Below are 20,257 nucleotides of genomic sequence, written 5' to 3' on the forward strand. Positions count from 1 at the left end.
TGAGCGTGCCAGTGTGAACGTGCCAGTGTGAGCGTGCCAGGGTGAGCGTGCCAGGGTGAGCGTGCCAGGGTGAGCGTGCCAGTGTGAGCGTGCCAGGGTGAGCGTGCCAGTGTGAGCGTGCCAGTGTGAGCGTGCCAGGGTGAGCGTGCCAGGGTGAGCGTGCCAGTGTGAACGTGCCAGTGTGAGCGTGCCAGTCTGAGCGTGCCAGGGTGAGCGTGCCAGGGTGAGCGTGCCAGGGTGAGCGTGCCAGTGTGAGAGTGCCAGTGTGAACGTGCCAGTGTGAGCGTGCCAGTGTGAGCGTGCCAGTGTGAGCGTGCCAGTGTGAGTGTGCCAGTGTGAGCGTGCCAGTGTGAGAGTGCCAGTGTGAGAGTGCCAGTGTGAGCGTGCCAGTGTGAGCGTGCCAGTGTGAGTGTGCCAGTGTGAGCGTGCCAGTGTGAACGTGCCAGTGTGAGTGTGCCAGTGTGAGCGTGCCAGTGTGAGTGTGCCAGTGTGAGCGTGCCAGTGTGAACGTGCCAGTGTGAGTGTGCCAGTGTGAGAGTGCCAGAAACCACAGGAGTCTGAGCATTGGGGATTTGAAGAAGTGAGGTCTGGACACTCTCATTCAGGGACCACACTTCTAGGTCTCAGGACAGTTTTGCTAGAGGTCAGAACCATTAAAGTAATTATCGGACAGAATGTTGCTCTCTACCTCAAGATGCTGGAATAGAAAGGAGCTGGAGACTGCTCTGACTGGATCTCACGGTGAATAATGTCCCGACTGTCCCTCAGGAAAGAGAGATGGTCCTTGGGGAGAGAGCAGCAGGGATTTATCAATATGGTATTTGGGTTAATTGGGTGAAATGCTAAGAATGGTTCCATAGACTGGGTTTGTATTAGGAACATACGGTGAGAGGAGGAAAATGCCTGGCTTCTTGCTTCCCTTTCCTCTGCTTTACACCCAGAAAGGACACAAAACCAGTTTAAATATTAATGACATGTTTGACATGTCAATAGTGAGCCCCAGATGCCATCGCCCAGGTTCATTTGCATTAATCCCCTCGCAGCTCGAGCTTCTGAATGGCGGGAATCCTCTGATGGAGATACGTGTGATGGCCTCACTGTGGAGGGGCGGGGGGGGGAGGGGAATTGAAGCCCCCTGGTAGTCGGGGCAGGGCTGAGAAGTGCCCATCCTGGCACTGCCCACTGGGCACCCTGACACTGCCCACAAGGCACCACAACTGTTCTGGTTGCAGTGCCAAAGGGGGTGGAGCCTGAGTGGGGGTGTGGCTATGATGGGAGGAAGTGGGGGGGGGGAGGATAGTGATTGGTGGGGATGGGGGGGGGTGGAACTTTGCAATCAGGGAGTGATTGGTGGCAGAGGGTGGGGGGACGGACTGGCACAGGGAGTGATTGGCAGCGGGGGAGGGTGTGGGTGGTCCCAATGTCCATAGCGCTCATGGGGAGATGGTAGGGGGCGGGTGTCTCTCAGCACAGTCCCCAACAGCTCGGCTTCCCCGGGGAGGTTCAGTTCCACCCCTCCCCACAGTGAGAATCGTATCCCGATTCTGTTTTTACATTAAGTGCTGTAAGATTGTGACTCACAGCTCACCGCAGAAACCAACGCTATTCTCTCCCACTTCCTCGCTTGTTCCAGACTTACAATCTAAGATTGTGCCTGAAGGATCTTCCATTGAAAATGGAGATGAGAGGGTTTATTTCCTCTCAGAGAATCCTGAATCTGTGGAGTTCTCTACTCCGGAGGGTGCTGGAGGCTGGGCCATTGAATACTGAGAGTGGAGAACCTACTGGTGGGTGTGACACAACCATGAATAAAAACCCATCTGATTCACCAATGTCCTTCAGGGAGTGAAATCCTTCCCCAGTCTGGCCTACCTGCGACTCCAGGACCACAGCAATGACTCTCAAATACCCTCCAAGGGCAACTCGGGGCAGGTGATAAACCTTGGCCAGTCAGCAATGCCCGTGAATGGATATAAAGTAGGTTGAGATGTCACACAAAAATTTCAAAGCTGAGATTGATCTATTTTTATTAGGCGTGGATAATTTGGAGTTATTAAATGGGTTTAGGATGCAGGTGAGCTATGATGTTGGAGTAGATCTGAGGCTGAAAGGTCAGTTCACTATTAGAAGTTTTTCTATTTGCAGGAGGGCAGAGCGATGTCTAATTTTCATCAGGCAGTGATGTCTATGTGAGACACTGCGGGAGGGGTCATGAAAGCTAGTGTAAAGTTTAAGGATCACGTTAAAATCTTTTACCTCTGCTTGAAGTCAGTGTAGAAGATGCGACTGGGGAAACCTATCCGGCAAATTCGGATTCCTTCCAACACTCCGTTACACCTCAACTGGTGGAGAACGAGGTGAGGATCGATCACACCTACCAAATGAACACAGTACAATGAAAGGCCAGCCAGTGGCCCGGGTGAAATGATCTCCAAACACTCACCTCCCCACACAACCCTCTCTGCCCCCAGAATGACCACCACCCAACCAGCAGCCAGTTACACGGGTACCAGCGACCCTCACCGGAATACACACAGGAGAGTGGGCGGCCAGCGTTGGGAGGGACAGGGGTGAGGGAAGAGAAGGAATGAGGGAATGAAGGCAGGAAGGAGGTCAGAAAGAAGGTAAATAGGTTTGCATTTCTATAGCGGCCTTCAAAGGCACGAGATATCCCAAAGGATTTCACAGCATTTGCAAAGTGTGGTCATTGACGGGAAATGCAATTTCTTGGTTTGTACACAGCAAGATCCCACAAACAACACTGAGAAAAATGACCAAAAAATTTTTGAGATAAACATTGACCAGGAGAACTCCCCCTAGCCCACTGCCCCCGCCCACTCCCCGCCCACTGCCCCCGCCCACTGCCCCCGCCCACCCCCCGCCCACTGCCCCCGCCCACTGCCCGCCCACTGCCCCCGCCCACTCCCCCATACTTTTTTTCAAAACACTACCAGGGCATCTTTATATCCATCCAAGAGGACTGTGGGGACAAGGAAGGGTATTTCCTCTGGCTGGGGGGGATCTCCCCTCATTCTTCTAAACTCTAACGAGTACAAGCCTAGTTTATTCAGCCTCTCCTCATAGCTCAACCCCCTCAACTCCGGTATCAGCCTAGTAAACCTCCTCTGCACTCCCTCCAAGGCCAAAATATCCTTGCGTAAGTACGGCGACCAAAACTGCACACAGTACTCCAGCTGCGGCCTCACCAATGCCCTATACAGCCGCAGCAAGACCTCCCTACTTTTATATTCAATCCCCCTCGCTATGAAGGCCAGCATCCCATTCGCCTTCCTGACCACCTGCTGCACCTGCAAGCTGGGTTTTTGCAACTCATGCACAAGGACCCCGAGGTCCCTCTGCACCGTCGTTTAGCCTTGGCTGCAGAGTTAGAAGCTTGGCTGAAAGTGGTCTCTCTCTCTCTGTTTTTATTTTAAATGTTTTACCAGTTAGTTGAAAGCACATCCCATTTGCCATCCAGCAGTAAAAAACCTGTGTTTTGGGGAGTTGATGACTACAAGCTGCTCTGAGTTTTCAAGATCATTTAAAATCAGCATTCAACCCAGGGAACTGGATTCTAGTATTAAACGAGCTTTAGTTTGTGCAGTGTTAAATCTGTTTAAAGGGTTTTATTTATTGAATTTTGGTTTTGATTGAAACACATTAAAAATATTCATTAAGAGCTTTACATTATAGTGGTTGTCTTGTTTCTTATTCATAATTGATCAAAGTTCTTGCTAATTTTCTTCCTGTATGTGTTAACCATATTCATAAATAAACTTTGTTTGATAAAAGCTCCCTCGTGGGTCACTTGAATCAAACCTGAAGTGAAAATATCTCCTAGTTGTCCAAATTTAAGATGTAAAACTTGTGGTTCAGGCAGGGTCCATAAAACACTTTGGAGTTTCTGATCTGAATTATAACAATACCAATGACACCAAGAGATAAAGGAATATTGCAGAAAGATGGCAGTGAAGTTGGAGATCAGGAATGACTATTAGTTAAAGCAAAGTTTATTTAATAGTCACAATTAAGACTACATTAACACTGCAATGAAGTAACTGTGAAATTCCCCTAATCACTGCACATCGAGGCCTACTCAGGTCAATGCACTGAACAGTGGAGCAAACTCAGGGGGCTGAATGGCCTTTATTCATAGAAGGGCTCAGTTTAATGTCTCTTGTGAAAGACAGGAAGCTCTGACTGTGCTGCACTCTCTCACCGCTGCACTGAAGTGTCTGTCTAAACATTGTGCTCAGGGTCCTGGACTGGGAATTGAACACAGCTTTCTGACTGAGACAAGATTGTTACAGCTCCTGAGTTAGGTGTCACTTTGCCCTGGTCCTGGACTCAATAATATCCAGAAATGTTCCTACACCCAGTTCTCGGCTCTGAACACCAGAGGAATGGGGCAAAGGGGGAAACTGATCAAAATCAACCTGAAGAAAGAAACTCGAGATGAAATGACTCATTTATTTCAGAAATAAATCCCTCGCGTAGAGCAAGGTCTGTAAATAAACAGTGAGAGGTTTCTGTTCATTGAACCGTACCTGGGGTCTTGGTCTCATTGGGAATTAAACAGCGGACAAAGTGAGGCTGGGTCAAACGCAGGTTCGACATCAACTTATTGAGGTTTTCCTGTGAAGTGAAGAACAGATCTGAAGATGTGATAGTTACCGGAAATTTCACTGCACATCCCAAACCGGCAGAGAGAGATCAGAGAGAGGAGGGGCAGGGCGAGGGGGGAGGAGGGGCAGGGCGAGGGGAGAGGAGGGGCAGGGCGAGGGGAGAGGAGGGGCAGGGCGAGGGGGGGCAGGGCGAGGGGGGGCAGGGCGAGGGGGGAGGGGGGCAGAGGGAGGAGGGATGAAGATGGTGTGATTTTCTCCTGGCTGGGTTTTAGGTCTTACTTTGTGAAGCTGGGAGACTGTCCGGAATGCTGCAGCTTTTCTCCTCCTGACCTTCTCTCCCGGTTTGCTCTGTTTATATTCTGGAAAGTTACAGACAGGAGCCTCACCGTTAAACGCTGGTCAAATTCTCCCTGTCACACATTCTGTTCAATCATCGCTGTGACACTAATATCATCAATATTATTAAAAGCAGTAAAGTGTTCACCTCTGTTCAGTATTTATAATTTATTAATGACAGAGGTCCCACACTCCACCATCTGTATACAATACCCAGGATTCGATCAGACTTGCTCTGGTCACCTGTACTCAGACTCTGCAGGAAATTATCTGTTCGAATGCTGAGATCATGGACAGCCTTCAGAACCTTCCCAATAATCTCCCGGAACCTATTCTCCCACATTTCCCTGTATTAAGGCCAATGGGATTGGAATATTTGGGAGGTTTGTCTTTGACGGGTGCAGACTCTTGTTCTGCGCTGTGTATCTCTGTCAGTCTAAGTGCAGGTTACTCCTAGTGGCCCCAGTTCTGCTGGCTTTTCTCTATCTCCATTACTCCCTTTCTGTCTTACGCTGACCACTGCTGCTCTTCATCAGCAAATCTCAAGGTTGTCCTCCTTAAACATGACTCTGTTAACATTTCTGCACAATTATATTCGCTGTCACCTGCGCTGGAGCATCTCAGATAGGAAGAGAGGCTGGTCAGGCTGGCTTTAAGAACATAAGAAATAGGAGCAGGAGTAGGCCATCTAGCCCCTCGAGCCTGCCCCGTCATTCAATAAGATCATGGCTGATCTGTCGTGGCTCAGTTCCACTTTCCCGCCCTCTCCCCATAACCCTTAATTCCCTTGCCTATCAAAAACCTACCTACCCATGTCTTAATCCTTTTCAACGAGGTTTACAAGCCCAACTTGTCCATGCTGCCCTTTTTTTTAAACCCCTAGGCTAATCCCAATTGCCAATTTAAAGTTTTAAAAGTTTTAGGTTTATTTATTAGTGTCACAAGTAGGCTTACATTAACACCGCAATGAAGTTACTGTGAGAATCTCCTCGACACCACAGTCTGGCGCCTGTTCGGGTACACTGAGGGAGAATTTAGCATGGCCAATACACCTCATGAGCACCTCTTTCAGACTGTGGGAGGAAACCGGAGCACCCGGAGGAAACCCACGCAGACACAGGGAGAACGTGCAAACTCCACACAGACAGTGACCCGAGCCTGGGATTGGACCCGGGTCCCTGGGGCTGTGAGGCAGCTGTGCTAACCACTGTGCCACCGTGCTGCCCTCATTTACTTATTTCTTACATTTATGAAAGCGCTCTCTCCTTCCCTTTTAAATCCCAATGCAGATTTCATCCACTTTTGGGGTTGAGGAAGAGTTTTGTATAGAACATGGAGCAGTAGCTCAGTTCCTGTTCTAACCTTTCTATCCTGTGTAACTTCTTCAGGACAGGAACATATTTCTTTGCAATTTAAACATTACATGTTTGAAGATCTCTTTGTGTTGATCTGTCCACTGACATTTCTGCCCAGTTACTTTGCTCCCAGTTTTGCTGAAACACCCTGCAGTCCAATCACTCAGTGCTGAGAGAGACAGAGAGGGAAGGCGCCACCTACCTGTATACGCACTGACGTAGCCCTGGTACAGCAGAGCCACCAGCTCATTGGACGATTGCTGGAATAGTTCCACCACAGTTTCATTCAATGGGTCTTTGTTCTTGTCCAGCCAGCCAGAGAGATTGTAGGGCACCTACACAAGGGAGAAGCCATTGATGACAATCCATGTATTTACCGGGACAATCTGGTTCTCAGCCAGCACCGTGGACTCACGTCTCTGTCAATCTAACACACAGCTGATAGACACCTCCTCTCTCCGCTGGTACTACAGGCTGTCCTCGCTTGGACTTGCCATGTGATTGGTTCCTGAAAACCACGCTGTCTGTCGAAATGCCGAAAGTCGGAACCGGTTTTCCCAGAGAAACGATGGTATAAATGAGGGAATGATTCCCGAAACCAGGCCGGCAATCGCGTATGATTTTGGGAGCCTAACACTTGTCCTGACAACTCACTGAGGTGACAGTTGATGTCTGCACGCTTTAGCGCACGTTATCATAGAATCCCTACAGTGCAGAAAGAGGCCATTCAGCCCATCGAGTCTGCACCGACCACAATCCCACCCAGGCCCCATCCCCATGCATTTACCCTAGCTAGTCCCCCTCTCACTAAGGGGCATTTTTAGCACGGCCAATCCACCCAACCTGCACATCTTTGGACTGTGGGAGGAAACTGGAGCACCCGGAGGAAACCCACGCAGACACGGGGAGAATGTGCAGACTCCGCACAGACAGTGACCCCAGGCGGGAATCGAACCCAGGTCCCTGGTGCTGTGAAGCGGCAGTGCTAACCCACTGTGCCTCCTAAGTTAGCGTGAGAATATTATGAAGCCGTTCGATGACTGTCAGTTACCTGTTCAATCTTGAACTGCTGATAGTCTGAGTGTGTATTAAACACAACACAATATCGAAATGCATTAAAGGTGTGAAAGTTGTACCAAAACGATTGTTTAGAATTCCCCGGATATTGCTGGAATTTCAGTTCCATTATTTAGCTGAGGGTAAAACTTCCCCGTTGTGTTTCTCACCTCTTTTGAAACGATGGCTGTGATTTTTACTGCCCATCGCTGGGCGAAGTGTCTCAGTAAAATCACGGGGGCACCTAGACAGCAGGATCGTGCCCAATTCCTCAGCTCTCACAATCTTCCCAGAGAAGGGTTTCTGTCACGGTCAGCCTCTCGCCCACCCCCGGGAGAAGCTGAGTGATTCTATAAACTTATTTACATCTGTTTACCAAGCCCAGCGCTCAACCGTCAGAGCTCACTTGCCTTTATAACCTCTCCCGGGAGAGATTCTCTCCAGTAAGGAAAACATCCGCTCCCCCTGAACGGGGAACAGTTGTGCTGTCTTCACCAGTAAAACCAGAGGACAGTGAGACCCCCCCCCCCACCCGGGGAGGTTGAGGGCATGGGAGGGTGACCTTTGGGAATGCCAGCCTGGCACCTTGGCAATGCCTACCGGGCAGTGCTAAGGGCCGAGGGGGTGGGGCTGGAAGGGGGGCTATGAGGGGCAGGGCCTTGAGGAAGCATGGCCTATGGAGGCAGGGGTTAAGCCAGGCAGCCCAATCAGGAAGGGGGGGTCCACTGTGCACTCTGCCAGGGGTCTACACATGCGCAATAGCTCCCTCTGCCAGCTGATCAGGCTGCATGTCAAGTTTAGGCCTGCCCACTGCCTCTAGTAGCTAGAAACAGTCTAGCCCATTTTTTCATACACTAAGTGCTTAAGGTCAGGAGTAAAAATTCACTCAAAAACGGATCTGCAACTCTCCCATTTTCTCACCAGCTGGACACAGACTGAGCTGATCGCTACTGGGAGTATCTTTGACTGAAGTCAGTTCTCATCTAGAATTGGTTCCCTCTTGAGAAACACTTTACATTCTGTGTTGTCCATGGAGAGAATCACACAGGTTAACGTGTGAGTGAGTACGTGTGCATGTACGTGTGTGGGTGTGAATGCGTGAGTGAATGAGTGTGTGTGTGCAAGTGTGTGTGAATGTGTCTATGTGCGCATGTGTTGTGAGCATCTGAGTGAGTTTAAACATGAATGTGTGTGTGTCAGTATAATTGTGTGTGTAAGCAAGTGTGATGCTTGAGTGTGTGTTTGTACATGTGTGTGCATATGTACATGTAGGTTGCATGTGCTTGTGTGTATGAACATGTTTGTGTATGTTTGCATTTGTATGAAACTGTGCATGTGCGCACGTTTGTGAATGTGTGCATGTGTGTGTCTGCACATTTGTACATGCATTTGTGAGTATGTGTGTGTGTGCACATGTGTGTATTATATATATGTGTGTGCGCGTGCATATGTGTATATATGTGTGTGTGTATGTGTGTGTGTGTTTGTGTGTACGTGTTTATATATGTATGTGTGCACACGTGTGTATTGTATATATGTGTGTGCACGTGCATATGTGTATATATGTGTGTGTGTATGTGTGTGTGTGTTTGTGTGTATGTGTTTATATATGTGTGTGTGTATGCACACGTGTGTATTGTATATATGTGTGTGCGCGTGCATATGTGTATATATGTGTGTGTGTATGTGTGTGTGTGTTTGTGTGTATGTGTTTATATATGTGTGTGTGTGCACACGTGTGTATTGTATATATGTGTGTGCACGTGCATATGTGTATATATGTGTGTGTGTGTGTGTGTGTGTGTTTGTGTGTACGTGTTTATATATGTGTGTGTGTGTATGCACACGTGTGTATTGTATATATGTGTGTGCGCGTGCATATGTGTATATATGTATGTGTGTGTGTGTTTGTGTGTACGTGTTTATATGTGTGTGTGTGTGTGCACACGTGTGTTACACCCCGACAATCACATTTTATTTTGTCACACTCAGGCTGGGATTTTCCAATCCCACCCACTATAAAGCCGGATATTCCCACTTCCCATGAAGTGGTTGGTCAAATGATTCCTGCTGCAGGCGGGACTGGAGAATCCCGGCCTCGGTGCCGGTCAGACCCGGACTGATTGACGCGACTCTGTGATGGGGAAATTCTCTGTGAGAATGAGGGGAGGGAGATTGAGGGACTGGGACCTCAAAGTTACTCACCACTCCAGCGTAGTGCAAGATCTCAAAGTGGGATTCGTACTTTCTCTTCTTGTCAGGCTTTGATTTTGCAAAGTTTGGAGACTTTCCCAGGAGATTGTCGAGAAGTTTTGCATTGAAGGTCGTGTCTGTGCTCTTGGGGAACATGCATTCCTCCTCCAGGATCGACAGGATTCCCAATGGCTGCAACAGTGAACCAGGAAAGGAAGCAAAGTAATAGATAGTCACCAAGTACTGCTGATGTGTCTGGATGCTGGGAGGGGGGAGAGAGGTGAGGGGAACAACCTCCATGTTGGATAACAGTGACAAGCAGTCCCCAGCAGAGGGCAGTGTCTGCAACCTACAACATGTCTGAAGATAGAAAGAAGATGGAGTCCAGGAGACAGGCAGTGCATGGTAATGAGCACTGCCTAGGGATGGGCAGTATGCAGGAGCCAGGCAGTGCATGGTAATGAGCACTGCCTAGGGATGGGCAGTATGCAGGAGCCAGGCAGTGCATGGTAATGAGCACTGCCTAGGGATGGGCAGTATGCAGGAGCCAGGCAGTGCATGGTAATGAGCACTGCCTAGGGATGGGCAGTATGCAGGAGCCAGGCAGTGCATGGTAATGAGCACTGCCCAGAGATGGGCAGTATGCAGGAGCCAGGCAGTGCATGACAACGGGAGGGGAGATCTCATTGAGACGTATAAGATGATGAATGGGATGGATAGGATAGAGGTGGAGAGACTCTTCCCGCTCAGAAAGGACAGTAGGACTAGGGGGCACAGCCTCAAGATAAAGGGGGGGCGGTTTAGAACGGAGTTGAGGAGGAACTTCTTCACTCAAAGGGTGGTGAATCTCTGGAATTCTCTGCCCGTTGAAGTGGTGGAGGCTGCCTCGCTAAATATTTTTAAGAAGCGGGTTGATGGGTTTTTGATAAGAGAGGGGATTAAGGGTTATGGGGAGAGGGAGGGAAAGTGGAACTGAGCCACGACAGATCAGCCATGATCTTATTGAATGGCGGGGCAGGCTCGAAGGGCTAGATGGCCTACTCCTGCTCCTATTTCTTATGTTCTTATGGAACTGTTCCACCTGGAAGGACAAGGGCAGAAGACATATGGAGTTCCCCTCAAAGCCACTCACCATCCTGACTGTCTGGAACTCGCTCCCTAACAGCACTGTGGTTATTAGGGAGAGAGTTCCAGGAATTTGACCTAGCGATAAGTGAAGGAACTTCACGCTGACCTTCTGTGCTGTGTGTACCCAGACACACAGATCCCTCTGTACCCAGCATTCTGCAGTCTCTCCATTTAAACAGCACTATTCTTCCGACAGACACGGCTAACCTCACATTTACACACAAAATGACAACTTTATGTCCACTGACTGAACCCTCTCTGTCCCTTGGTAGATTCTTTGGGCCTGATTTTACCATCTAGCTGCACCTGTTTTTGGGTGTGTAAACTTGGTAAAGTTGGGTGTGATATAAATAGTGAGATCCACACCCACCTCTGCACTGGTTCCCCCTTTACCAAGGCCTGAAGATAGCCATGATCGGGGCCACACCCGAAACGGGTGCACTGGCCATCTACATACATTTAAATGGGTTTAATGGGCCACGCGCCCAACCTTCCCGTCACTTCCCCCTTCACCACCGTGTTCACCCATCAGCACAAAACAGACAAGATCCGCTAAAGTCCCATTCGGGCACTCCAGCTGCTGAGGGGAGAAGAGCTGAGCGTCCAACGGCCCTCTGAGATCGGGGTGGGGGGTGCTGGGGGTCCACTGCCACTCTGTCTGTGATCAGTGAGGGGGGAGAGTGGGGGGGGGGGGCGGGAGGGGTCCGCGATCAGCCTGGGAGGCGAGGGATGGGGGGTTTAAGGGGGTCAGTAATGTTGTGGGTGTGGGGGCAATGTCTGTGGGAGCCAGGGGGAGGCATTATCCAGCCCGGGAACGACACGGCAGGGGAGCCGCATCCTATCTTTCTTTTCTGCGCGTGTGCAGTTGGAAACGCCGATCGGAGCTGCAGGATTTTGGGTGCGCTAAGCCCCGCCCACAGCCTTGTGTAGCGCGATTCGGAATCACTGATATTTTTTGAAGGCAGAGTGCGTATGGGGGTGCCCGAGAATGGGTCTAAAAGTCAGATCTGAAACACTCCCAGTTTCAAGTCCGCCCAGCACTTAGAATTAGCTTGATTAGCTTACAGGTTTTAAAATAAAGGGCAGCATGGACAAGTTGGGCCGAAGGGCCTGTTTCCATGCTGTAAACCTCTAAGACTCTAATCAGAATGGTAAACTAGGGCCCAGTGAGTTCTCCTCACAAATTACTTTACCACCTGTCTTCATGCCAGCAACAAATTTAGGAATCGTACATTCAATCCCTTCATCCAAGACATTGAATATAGATGATAAAATCCCAACTCTGATCACTGTAGTTCCCCACTCCTTACAGGAGGAACTTCCGTGTAGAATTGTAGATTTTGCTTTGCCTTTCAACACTTGGCTTATTTGTTGGAAGAATGTTGGCAAAGTTTAACCAATGGAAGAATTTGTTATCTTTTATTCATTGGTGGGACATGGGCATCGCCAGCATTTATTGCCCATCTCTAGTTGCCCGAAGGCAGTTGAGAGTTAACCGCATCGCTGTGGCTCTGGGGTCACATGTAGGCCAGACTGGGTAAGGACGGCAGATTTCCTTCCCTGAAGGGACATTAATGAACCAGGGTTTTCCCAACAGTCGACTATGGCTTCATGGTCATCAGTAAATTCTTAAATCCGGATTATTTGATTGAATTCAAAAGGACAAAATTCCATTTGCCTTCTTAATTACCTGCTGTACCTGCAAACCATCTCCTTGAGATTCCTGCACAAGGACACCCAGGTCCCTCTGCACAGCAGCATGCTGCAATTCTTTACCATGTAAATAACAGTCCATTTTGCTGTTATTCCTACCAAAATGGATAACCTCACATTTACCAGCATTGTACTCCATCTGCCAGATGCAGATCATCGGGGATTACAGGGCTAATGACCAGGCCACTGCAGATCCCAGTGCAAGAGACAGGAACGGGAGATCCGGAAATACTTTCCTCTGAATTATTGTCTTCCATGATTTCCCACGTGAAACAGTTAAATCCGCACAATTGTTATATTTTTCTATATTCAATGGAAGGAAATAAACATTGGTTTAAACTTTTTCAGAATTATTCTTACTCGATCCACATCTTGCAGTCTGATTTTTTACTCTAATGTCAGTCTAATTATTATCCAATTGCAGCATTGCTATAACCCTAGGGACCATCTCCAAATTGCTGTACGATATTACATAGCACTCAGGGCCAACAGACCTTCTCAATGAGATCGATGCAGCCCTGCAAATCCAGGCCAAAGTCAACAAAGGTCCACTCGAGACCCTGCATCTTGTACTCTTCCTGCTCCAAGACAAACATGTGATGATTGAAGAATTGTTGCAGTTTCTCATTGGTGAAGTTTATGCACAGCTGCTCGAAGCTATTGAACTGGAAGAAGAGAACACATCACCGTGAGATCTTATTTTGTGTTATTGCTTTTACAGGGCATCTTATTGAATGTCTTTTGGAAATCCAAATACATGACTTCTACTTGTTCCTCTTTATCTACCCTGCTTAATGCATCCTCAAAGAACTCTAACAAATTTGTCAAACTTTACTTGCTTCCATGCCAAGAATAGAAAGGGTTGTATGTTTGTGGGGTGTTACTTGGCTTGGAACATTGTGGGAGGGATTTTACAGCCTCGTTCAGGTGAGACCAGAAATTCCCAGCCAAGGTCAATGGAGATTTCCATCATTGGATCCTCACCTGCACTGATTCCATGGCAGGTGAGGTGGTAGAGTTCTGGCTATAGGTAGTTAGCTGTTAGGGTTTATACGGTACCGTGTTTAAAAATTGTAATTGGTAGAAGTTATACTAAGTTTTTATTTATATTTTAACTGTGTTCTTAAATAAACTTTGTTTGGTAAAAGCTCCCTAGTGGTTCACTTGTATCATACCTGGAGTGAAACACATTATGCTCACCCTAATGCCAAAATTCAAAGTGAAAAACTTATGGTCCAGGCTGACTTTGTAAAACAGCTTAGAGTTTTTGGACGTGGGTCTTGACACTATCTAGAATCCTGAATCCAGCCTTAAAATTACTTCTCAAATCTTCCACCGGTGAGAACACCACCACCAGAGGAAAGATGCAGATCACAGACTGTTCATCCAGAGGGATAAAGTGGGAACACTTTTCCTGATCAACATTTGGGAACCTTCCCCGTGACACAGGCTTCACCCAGTCAGGGGAAAGGAGAGAGAACCAACATTAAAACCACAACAACAGCACAAGACTGACCTGAAAAATCTCAAAACCCGCAATGTCCAACACTCCGATGAAGAACTTGTTTGGCAGTTTGGTCTCCAGAGTCCTGTTTATCCGAGTCACCAGCCATTTGAACATCCGGTCATATGTGGCTTTCGCCAAAGCTCCAACAGCATAAAGGACCTAGCGGAGGTCGGAAAGAAATCCCAGTCTTTAAAATGGATGTGGGATGAAAATCAACAGGAAACAGACTGTGTCGACCAATGAGGAGGCCTCCACCTCAAGGTAAGGACCAATGGGAGAAAATATGTTAATTCCATATTGTAAACTATTGCAGTCGGTGGGAGTGTGGAATGAACTGCCGGATAAAGTGGTAAATACGGGGTCACTTTTAACATTTAAGAAAAACTTGGACAGGTACATGGATGAGAGGGGTGTGGAGGGATATGGTCCAGGTACAGGTCAGTGGGACTAGGTAGAAAAACAGTTCGGCACAGACAAGAAGGGCCAAAAGGCCTGTTTTTGTGCTGTAGTGTTCTATGGTTCTATGAACACTAGATGGCCAGTTGGTGAAACCAAGCCAAGGTATAGAGCGTTTTTATATTCAGACAGCCTATTGATTTGTTCAGATTCACAGCTCTCTTCCCACACAACCAGCTAGCCCTATTTCTATGTACTCAAAGGCAATTAACACTCATCACTTATTTCTCTGAACCCCAACTATGGCCCATTGGTTCCCCGTGTCACATTTGGGGGTTACCCAAATGAAATCTCTCTCAGAGGTTTCCATGTAGGGGTTTACCCAGCAATTACACAGAGGTGTTAACTTCCTCTGGACAGTTACACTGAGCTGGGAGAGTAGCAGATTAAATTGCCAACTTCAGTTTTACCCTGATAGTTACTCTGAAACATAAAAACCAGAAACCAGAGGAGGCCATCCATCCCTTCGAGCCTGCTCCATCATTCATTTTGATCATTGAATTCAATATCCTGATTCCAACCCCCCTTTCCTCCCGTATCCCTCCATCTCTTTAGCCCCGAGAGCTATATCTCAGTTACGTTTTGGCCACAGCTACTTTCTGTGGCAGAGCTGAAGGAAAAGAAGTCACTTCTAACTCCAGAATATTTATCTACCCCTCCCTCCGTCCCTTCCCACCCCGGGGGCCCCACCACATCACCCCATCCCATCGTCCCCCCTCCCTTCCACTCCGAACTCTCCACTCCAATCCCCCCTTCCACCCCACCCCCTCGCTCACTCCACCTCGATGTTCCCCCCTTCTGTCCCCATCACCCCCTCCACTTCGGCTCATACCCCCCCCCCGCTCCACCCCATCTCCCTCTACTCCAACCCTCCCTTCAGTCCCAGTGACCCCCCCCATCCACCGCCCCGACCCCCCTGTTGCTGCTGTAGTCTTAAGGGTTTCCGCGCCGGTTTGGGGTTTCCGCGCCGGTTTGGGGTCTCCGCGCCGGTTTGGGGTCTCCGCGCCGGTTTGGGGTCTCCGCGCCGGTTTGGGGTCTCCGCGCCGGTTTGGGGTTTCCGCGCCGGTTTGGGGTTTCCGCACTGGCTGGGGTCTCCGCGCCGGTTTGGGGTCTCCGCGCCGGTTTGGGGTCTCCGCGCCGGTTTGGGGTCTCCGCGCCGGTTTGGGGTCTCCGCGCCGGTTTGGGGTTTCCGCGCCGGTTTGGGGTTTCTGTGCCGGTTTTGGGTTTCCGTGCCGGTTTTGGGTTTCCGCGCCGGTTTGGGGTTTCCCTGCTCTGGGGGCTGTTGACGTTGGGTGAGCACCCTCTGGGAGAGACGGTGGAGTAACGGTAATGTCAATGGGCACAAACTCTGGGAGTTTGGGTTCAGATCTCACCGTGGCCAGCTGGATATATTCAGCTAGTGAAGGTGAATCTGGGATTAAAATCTCGTGTCAGTAACGGTGACCATGGAACCCATCTGCTTTAGGGAAGGAAATCTGCTGTCCATTCCCGTCTGGCCTACACGTGATCCACAGTAAGCTTTCCCAGGGTAGAAACACTGGTTACTAGGGACATGCGTTTAAGGTAAAAGGAGGAAAGTTTAAAGGAGGTGTGAGAAGCAGGGGTTTTTTACACAGAGGGTGATAAGTGCCTGGAATGCACAGCAAGAGGAGGTGATAGATTCAGATACAATAGCAACATTTAAGAGGCATCTTGACAGATACACAAATAAAGGGAAAAGGACCACATCGAGGCAAACGAGAAAGGTGTCAGATGGAGGTACAGGTTTGGTGGATGTTCCTGTGCTGCTCTTTGCTCTTTGATCTAATGTGGTAACTGGTCTCTGAAGCCAGCCAGACCACGGGCAATTAGGGGTGGGCAACAAACGCTGACCTTGCCAGCGATGCCCACATCTCCTGAATAGGTAAATATACCTGTCAGCATGTGGCCAGTGGTGTTACAGTGACTCTGTCGTTGTTACTCCTGCCCTCTGCCTCATTTGGCCGCAATGTAAGCAGCAGAGTGGGGTTACCCCCCCCGGCACGCACGTACCTGACCAACACTCTGATCCTTGGTCACACACTCATTGCCGATCTTCACCTGGGGGTGCAGCAGGCTGGTGATGAGATCCGTGGAGCGGACCCCCAGCAGGTAGGCAGCTTTGTCCGCACCTTTTGTAAAGAGTGGGGTGAGAGTGAGTATTTCTGCAAAATACTAATTCTCTCGACAAGTAAGGAAGCTTATTTAAAAATCAGTTTCACTGCAGCTTTATCCCTGATTCCAGAAATACGGATCGCGCGTCAGTTGTGACAAGCAGCTGAGTTACCCATGGGGCACCCTCTCTACACCACTCAACCAGCCTTGTTTAATTCATTCACGGGACCTGGGTGTCGCTGGCTGGCCCTGCATTTATTACCCATCCCTAACGGCCATTGAGAAGGTGGTGGTGGGCTGCCTTCCTGAGCCGCTGCCGTCCAGGTGGTGTAGGTACACCTGCAGTGCTGTTAGGGAGGGATTTTGACCCAACGACAGTGAAGGAATGGCCAATATATTTCCAATTAGGATGGTGAACATTCCCAGGTATCTGCTACCCTTGTTCTTCCAGACGGTTGTGTTCATAGCTATTGCAGAGGCCTTGCTGAGTTTCTGCAGATGGTAGACACTGCTGCTAGTGCGTATGGGCTGGAGGGAGTGAATGTTTGTGGACAGGGTGCCTATCACATGGCACCTTTGTCCAGGGTGGTATTTACTTTCTTGAGTGTTATTGGGGCTGCACCCATCCAGAGAAAGTGAGGAGTATTCCATCACACTCCTGACCTGTACCCTCTGGGTGGTGGACAGGCTCTGACCTCGTGGTATTATCACTAGACTATCAATCCAGAAACTCAGCGAATATTCTGGGGAGCCAGCTTCGAATAAGTTAAGTAAGTTTATTTATTAGCCACAAGAGGGCTTACATTAACACTGCAATGAAGTTACTGTGAAAATCTCCTAGCAGATGATGGAATTTGAATTCAATAAAAAAATCTGGAATTAAGAATCTACTGATGACCATGAAACCATTGTCGATTATCAAAACTACCCATCTGATTCACTTAATATCCTTTAGGGAGAGAAATCTGCCGTCCTTCCTGGTCTGGCCTACATGTGACTCCAGATCCACAGCAATGTGGTTGACTCTCAACTGCCCTCCCAGGGCAACTAGAGGTGGGCAATAAATGCTGGAGAATGAATTTAAAAAAAGGGCTTTGGGGACTCAGGAGGTGAGTTACTCGCTGCAGTACGCCTAGCATGTAAGATCATAGAAAACCTACAGTGCGGAAAGAGGCCATTCAGCCCATCAGGTCTGCACTGACCACAATCCCACCCAGGCCCTATCCCCATATCCCTACACATTTACCTGCTGATCCCTCTAACCTACACATCTCAGGTCACTCAGGGACAATTTAGCATGGCCAATCAATGTAACCCGCACATCTTTGGAGTGTGGGAGGAAACCCACACAGACATGGGGAGAATGTGCAAACTCCACACAGACAGTGACCCGAGCCGGGAATCGAACCCGGGTCCCTGGAGCTGTGAAGCAGCAGTGCTAACCACTGTGCCACCGTGCTCTTGTAGCCACAGCATTTAGATGGCTAGTCCAGTTCAGTCTCTGGATAACGGTAGCCCCCAGGATATCGATCATGGGGGGTTTCAGCAATGGGAATTACATGTCAAGGGGCAATGTTTAGATCCTCTCTTATTGGTGATGGTCACTGCCTGTCATTTGTGTGGCGCGAATGTTAGTCGCCACTTGTCAGCCCAATCCTGGATATTGTCCAGATCTTGTTGCACATGGACTGCTTCAGTATCTGAGGAGTCGCGAACGGTGCTGAACATTGTGCAATAATCGACAAACATCCCCACTTCTGCCCTGATGATGGAGGGAAGGTCATTGATGAAGCAGCTGAAGATTGTTGGGCCTAGGACACTACCCTGAGGGACTCCTGCAGAGATGTCCTGGAGCCGTGACAACTGACCCTCCACAGTATAGCCATCTTCCTTCCTACCAGGTATGACTCCAACCAGCAGCATAGCCTCCTGCAGCAAAGGATGATGGAGACTATCCTCAATGTGAAGACAGGACCTTAACGTTCCAGCTCTGTGAGGTGGTCACTCCCACTGTTACTGTCATGACGGGCTGAGGTTAAGTATGTTTTTCTCTCTTGGTGGTTCCCACTCCAGCTGCCTCAGTCCCAGCCCAGCAGTCATGTCCTTTAGGATGTGGTCAGCTGGGTCAGTGATGCTACTGAGCTACTCTTGGCGATGGACACTGAAATCTCCCACCCAGAGAACATTTTGCATCCTTGTCACCCTCGGTGGTGAAGGATTACAAATTCATCAGCTGAGACAGGGTGGTTGAGGAAGATGGTAACCAGCAGGAGGTTTTCTTGCCCATGTCCCACCTGATGCGGGAGCCAATGTTGAGGATTATTAGGGCAACTCCCTCCTGACTGTACACCAGTGTGTCAGCTGCCATCTCTGCTGGGCCTGTCCTGGCGGTGGGACACGATGTACCCAGGGATGGTGATGGTGGAGTCTGGGACATGGTAAGGTACGTGTCCGTGTGTGTGTGATGATGTCCGACTGTTGCTTGACTAGTCTGTGGGACCGCTCCCCCAGTTTTGGCAGAAGCCCCAGGTGTTTGTGAGTAAGATATCGAAGGCTCCAGGTGGTTGTATTTGCCGATGTAGTTTCCCAGGTCAATGTTGATTGGCCCATTCCTTTCAGACCTTTTCATAGATTGATAAAACTGAAAGCTGATAGGCCATTTCCGGGTTAACGTCTGGGGTCAATGGGTGAGGCGATGGCCTGTGGGATTATCACTAGATTATTAATCCAGAAACTCAGCTGATGTTGTGGGGACCCGGGTTCGAATCTCACAGATGGTGGAATTTGTATTAGCAGATAAACAGGGAGTGAGAAACAGCCGCACCCCCCCACTTTCCCCTGCCAATCCACATCGTGCCCGTGGGGTGGGCTGTTGAGGACATTTCATTCACTCACTTTCTGTCCCGTCTATATCAGCTTGCTCCTCCCGCACCTTCTGCTTGAATTTCATGTTCCCGAAATGCATGATCACCCCCACCATCTTGTAGCAGTTGTATTTCTCCTCCGCAGCAAAGCCCAGGATGTCCATGGCGTGCTAACAAAACAGAAGAAATTTAATTCAGCCACGGCCTTGGATTTTCCCCATTCTCCTTTGTGCTGTGGGTTTCCCAAACTGGGTTCTCGAGAGGCCCAAGGATACTTTCCGGTTACAGAGCGGGAAGAGGGTGAACGGCAGCCAGGGACTGGGACATGGTCTGGCCTACACCGTACACACTGGCCTGCTGCCTCTCCGAGAGCAGACACTCATATTTAAGAACCGCATACAACTCAAATTAAAACAAAAATACAAATAAAAGTATCTCCAGGTATTCTGAGTACCCTGTACTATTATAGTTTAAATAGGGTGCCCATGAATGCTTGGTATGGGCTCCTGCTCTGCCCAAGACTGCAAGGAAACTACAAAAGGGTTGTGAATGTAGCCCAATCCATCACTCAAACCAGCCTCCCATCCATTGACTCTGTCCACACTTCCCGCTGCCTCGGGAAAGCAGCCAGAATAATTAAGGATCCCACACACCCCGGACATTCTCTCTTCCACCTTCTTCCATCGGGAAAAAGGTACAAAGTCTGAGGTCACGTACCAACCGACTCAAGAACAGCTTCTTCCCTGCTGCTGTCAGACTTTTGAATGGACCTACCTTGCACTGAGTTGATCTTTCTCTACACCCTAGCTATGATTGTAACACTACATTCTGCACTCTCTCCTTTCCTTCTCTATGAACGGTATGTTTTGTCTGTATAGTTCACAAGAAACA

The 20,257-nt window shown here is 49.1% G+C and overlaps 1 protein-coding gene across 1 annotated transcript in view; it reads right to left on the reverse strand.

Moving 5' to 3' along the window:
• The window catches only part of LOC145359946 (myosin-7B-like), a 90,850-nt gene that overhangs the window by 42,404 nt on the left and 28,189 nt on the right, over positions 1-20,257 (reverse strand). The window contains exons 12-20 of the mRNA XM_080214831.1: positions 19,398-19,536; positions 16,401-16,519; positions 13,923-14,072; positions 12,901-13,071; positions 9,578-9,757; positions 6,519-6,651; positions 4,905-4,984; positions 4,548-4,635; positions 2,257-2,374 (exon numbers count right to left, since the gene is read on the reverse strand). Coding sequence (XP_080070957.1) covers positions 2,257-2,374; positions 4,548-4,635; positions 4,905-4,984; positions 6,519-6,651; positions 9,578-9,757; positions 12,901-13,071; positions 13,923-14,072; positions 16,401-16,519; positions 19,398-19,536 — 1,178 coding nt within the window. The remainder of the gene's footprint in view (positions 1-2,256; positions 2,375-4,547; positions 4,636-4,904; positions 4,985-6,518; positions 6,652-9,577; positions 9,758-12,900; positions 13,072-13,922; positions 14,073-16,400; positions 16,520-19,397; positions 19,537-20,257) is intronic.

The sequence above is a fragment of the Carcharhinus amblyrhynchos genome, chromosome 2, assembly GCF_965287045.1.
Source record: "Carcharhinus amblyrhynchos chromosome 2, sCarAmb.v2.hapA, whole genome shotgun sequence".
Lineage (NCBI taxonomy): Eukaryota > Metazoa > Chordata > Chondrichthyes > Carcharhiniformes > Carcharhinidae > Carcharhinus > Carcharhinus amblyrhynchos.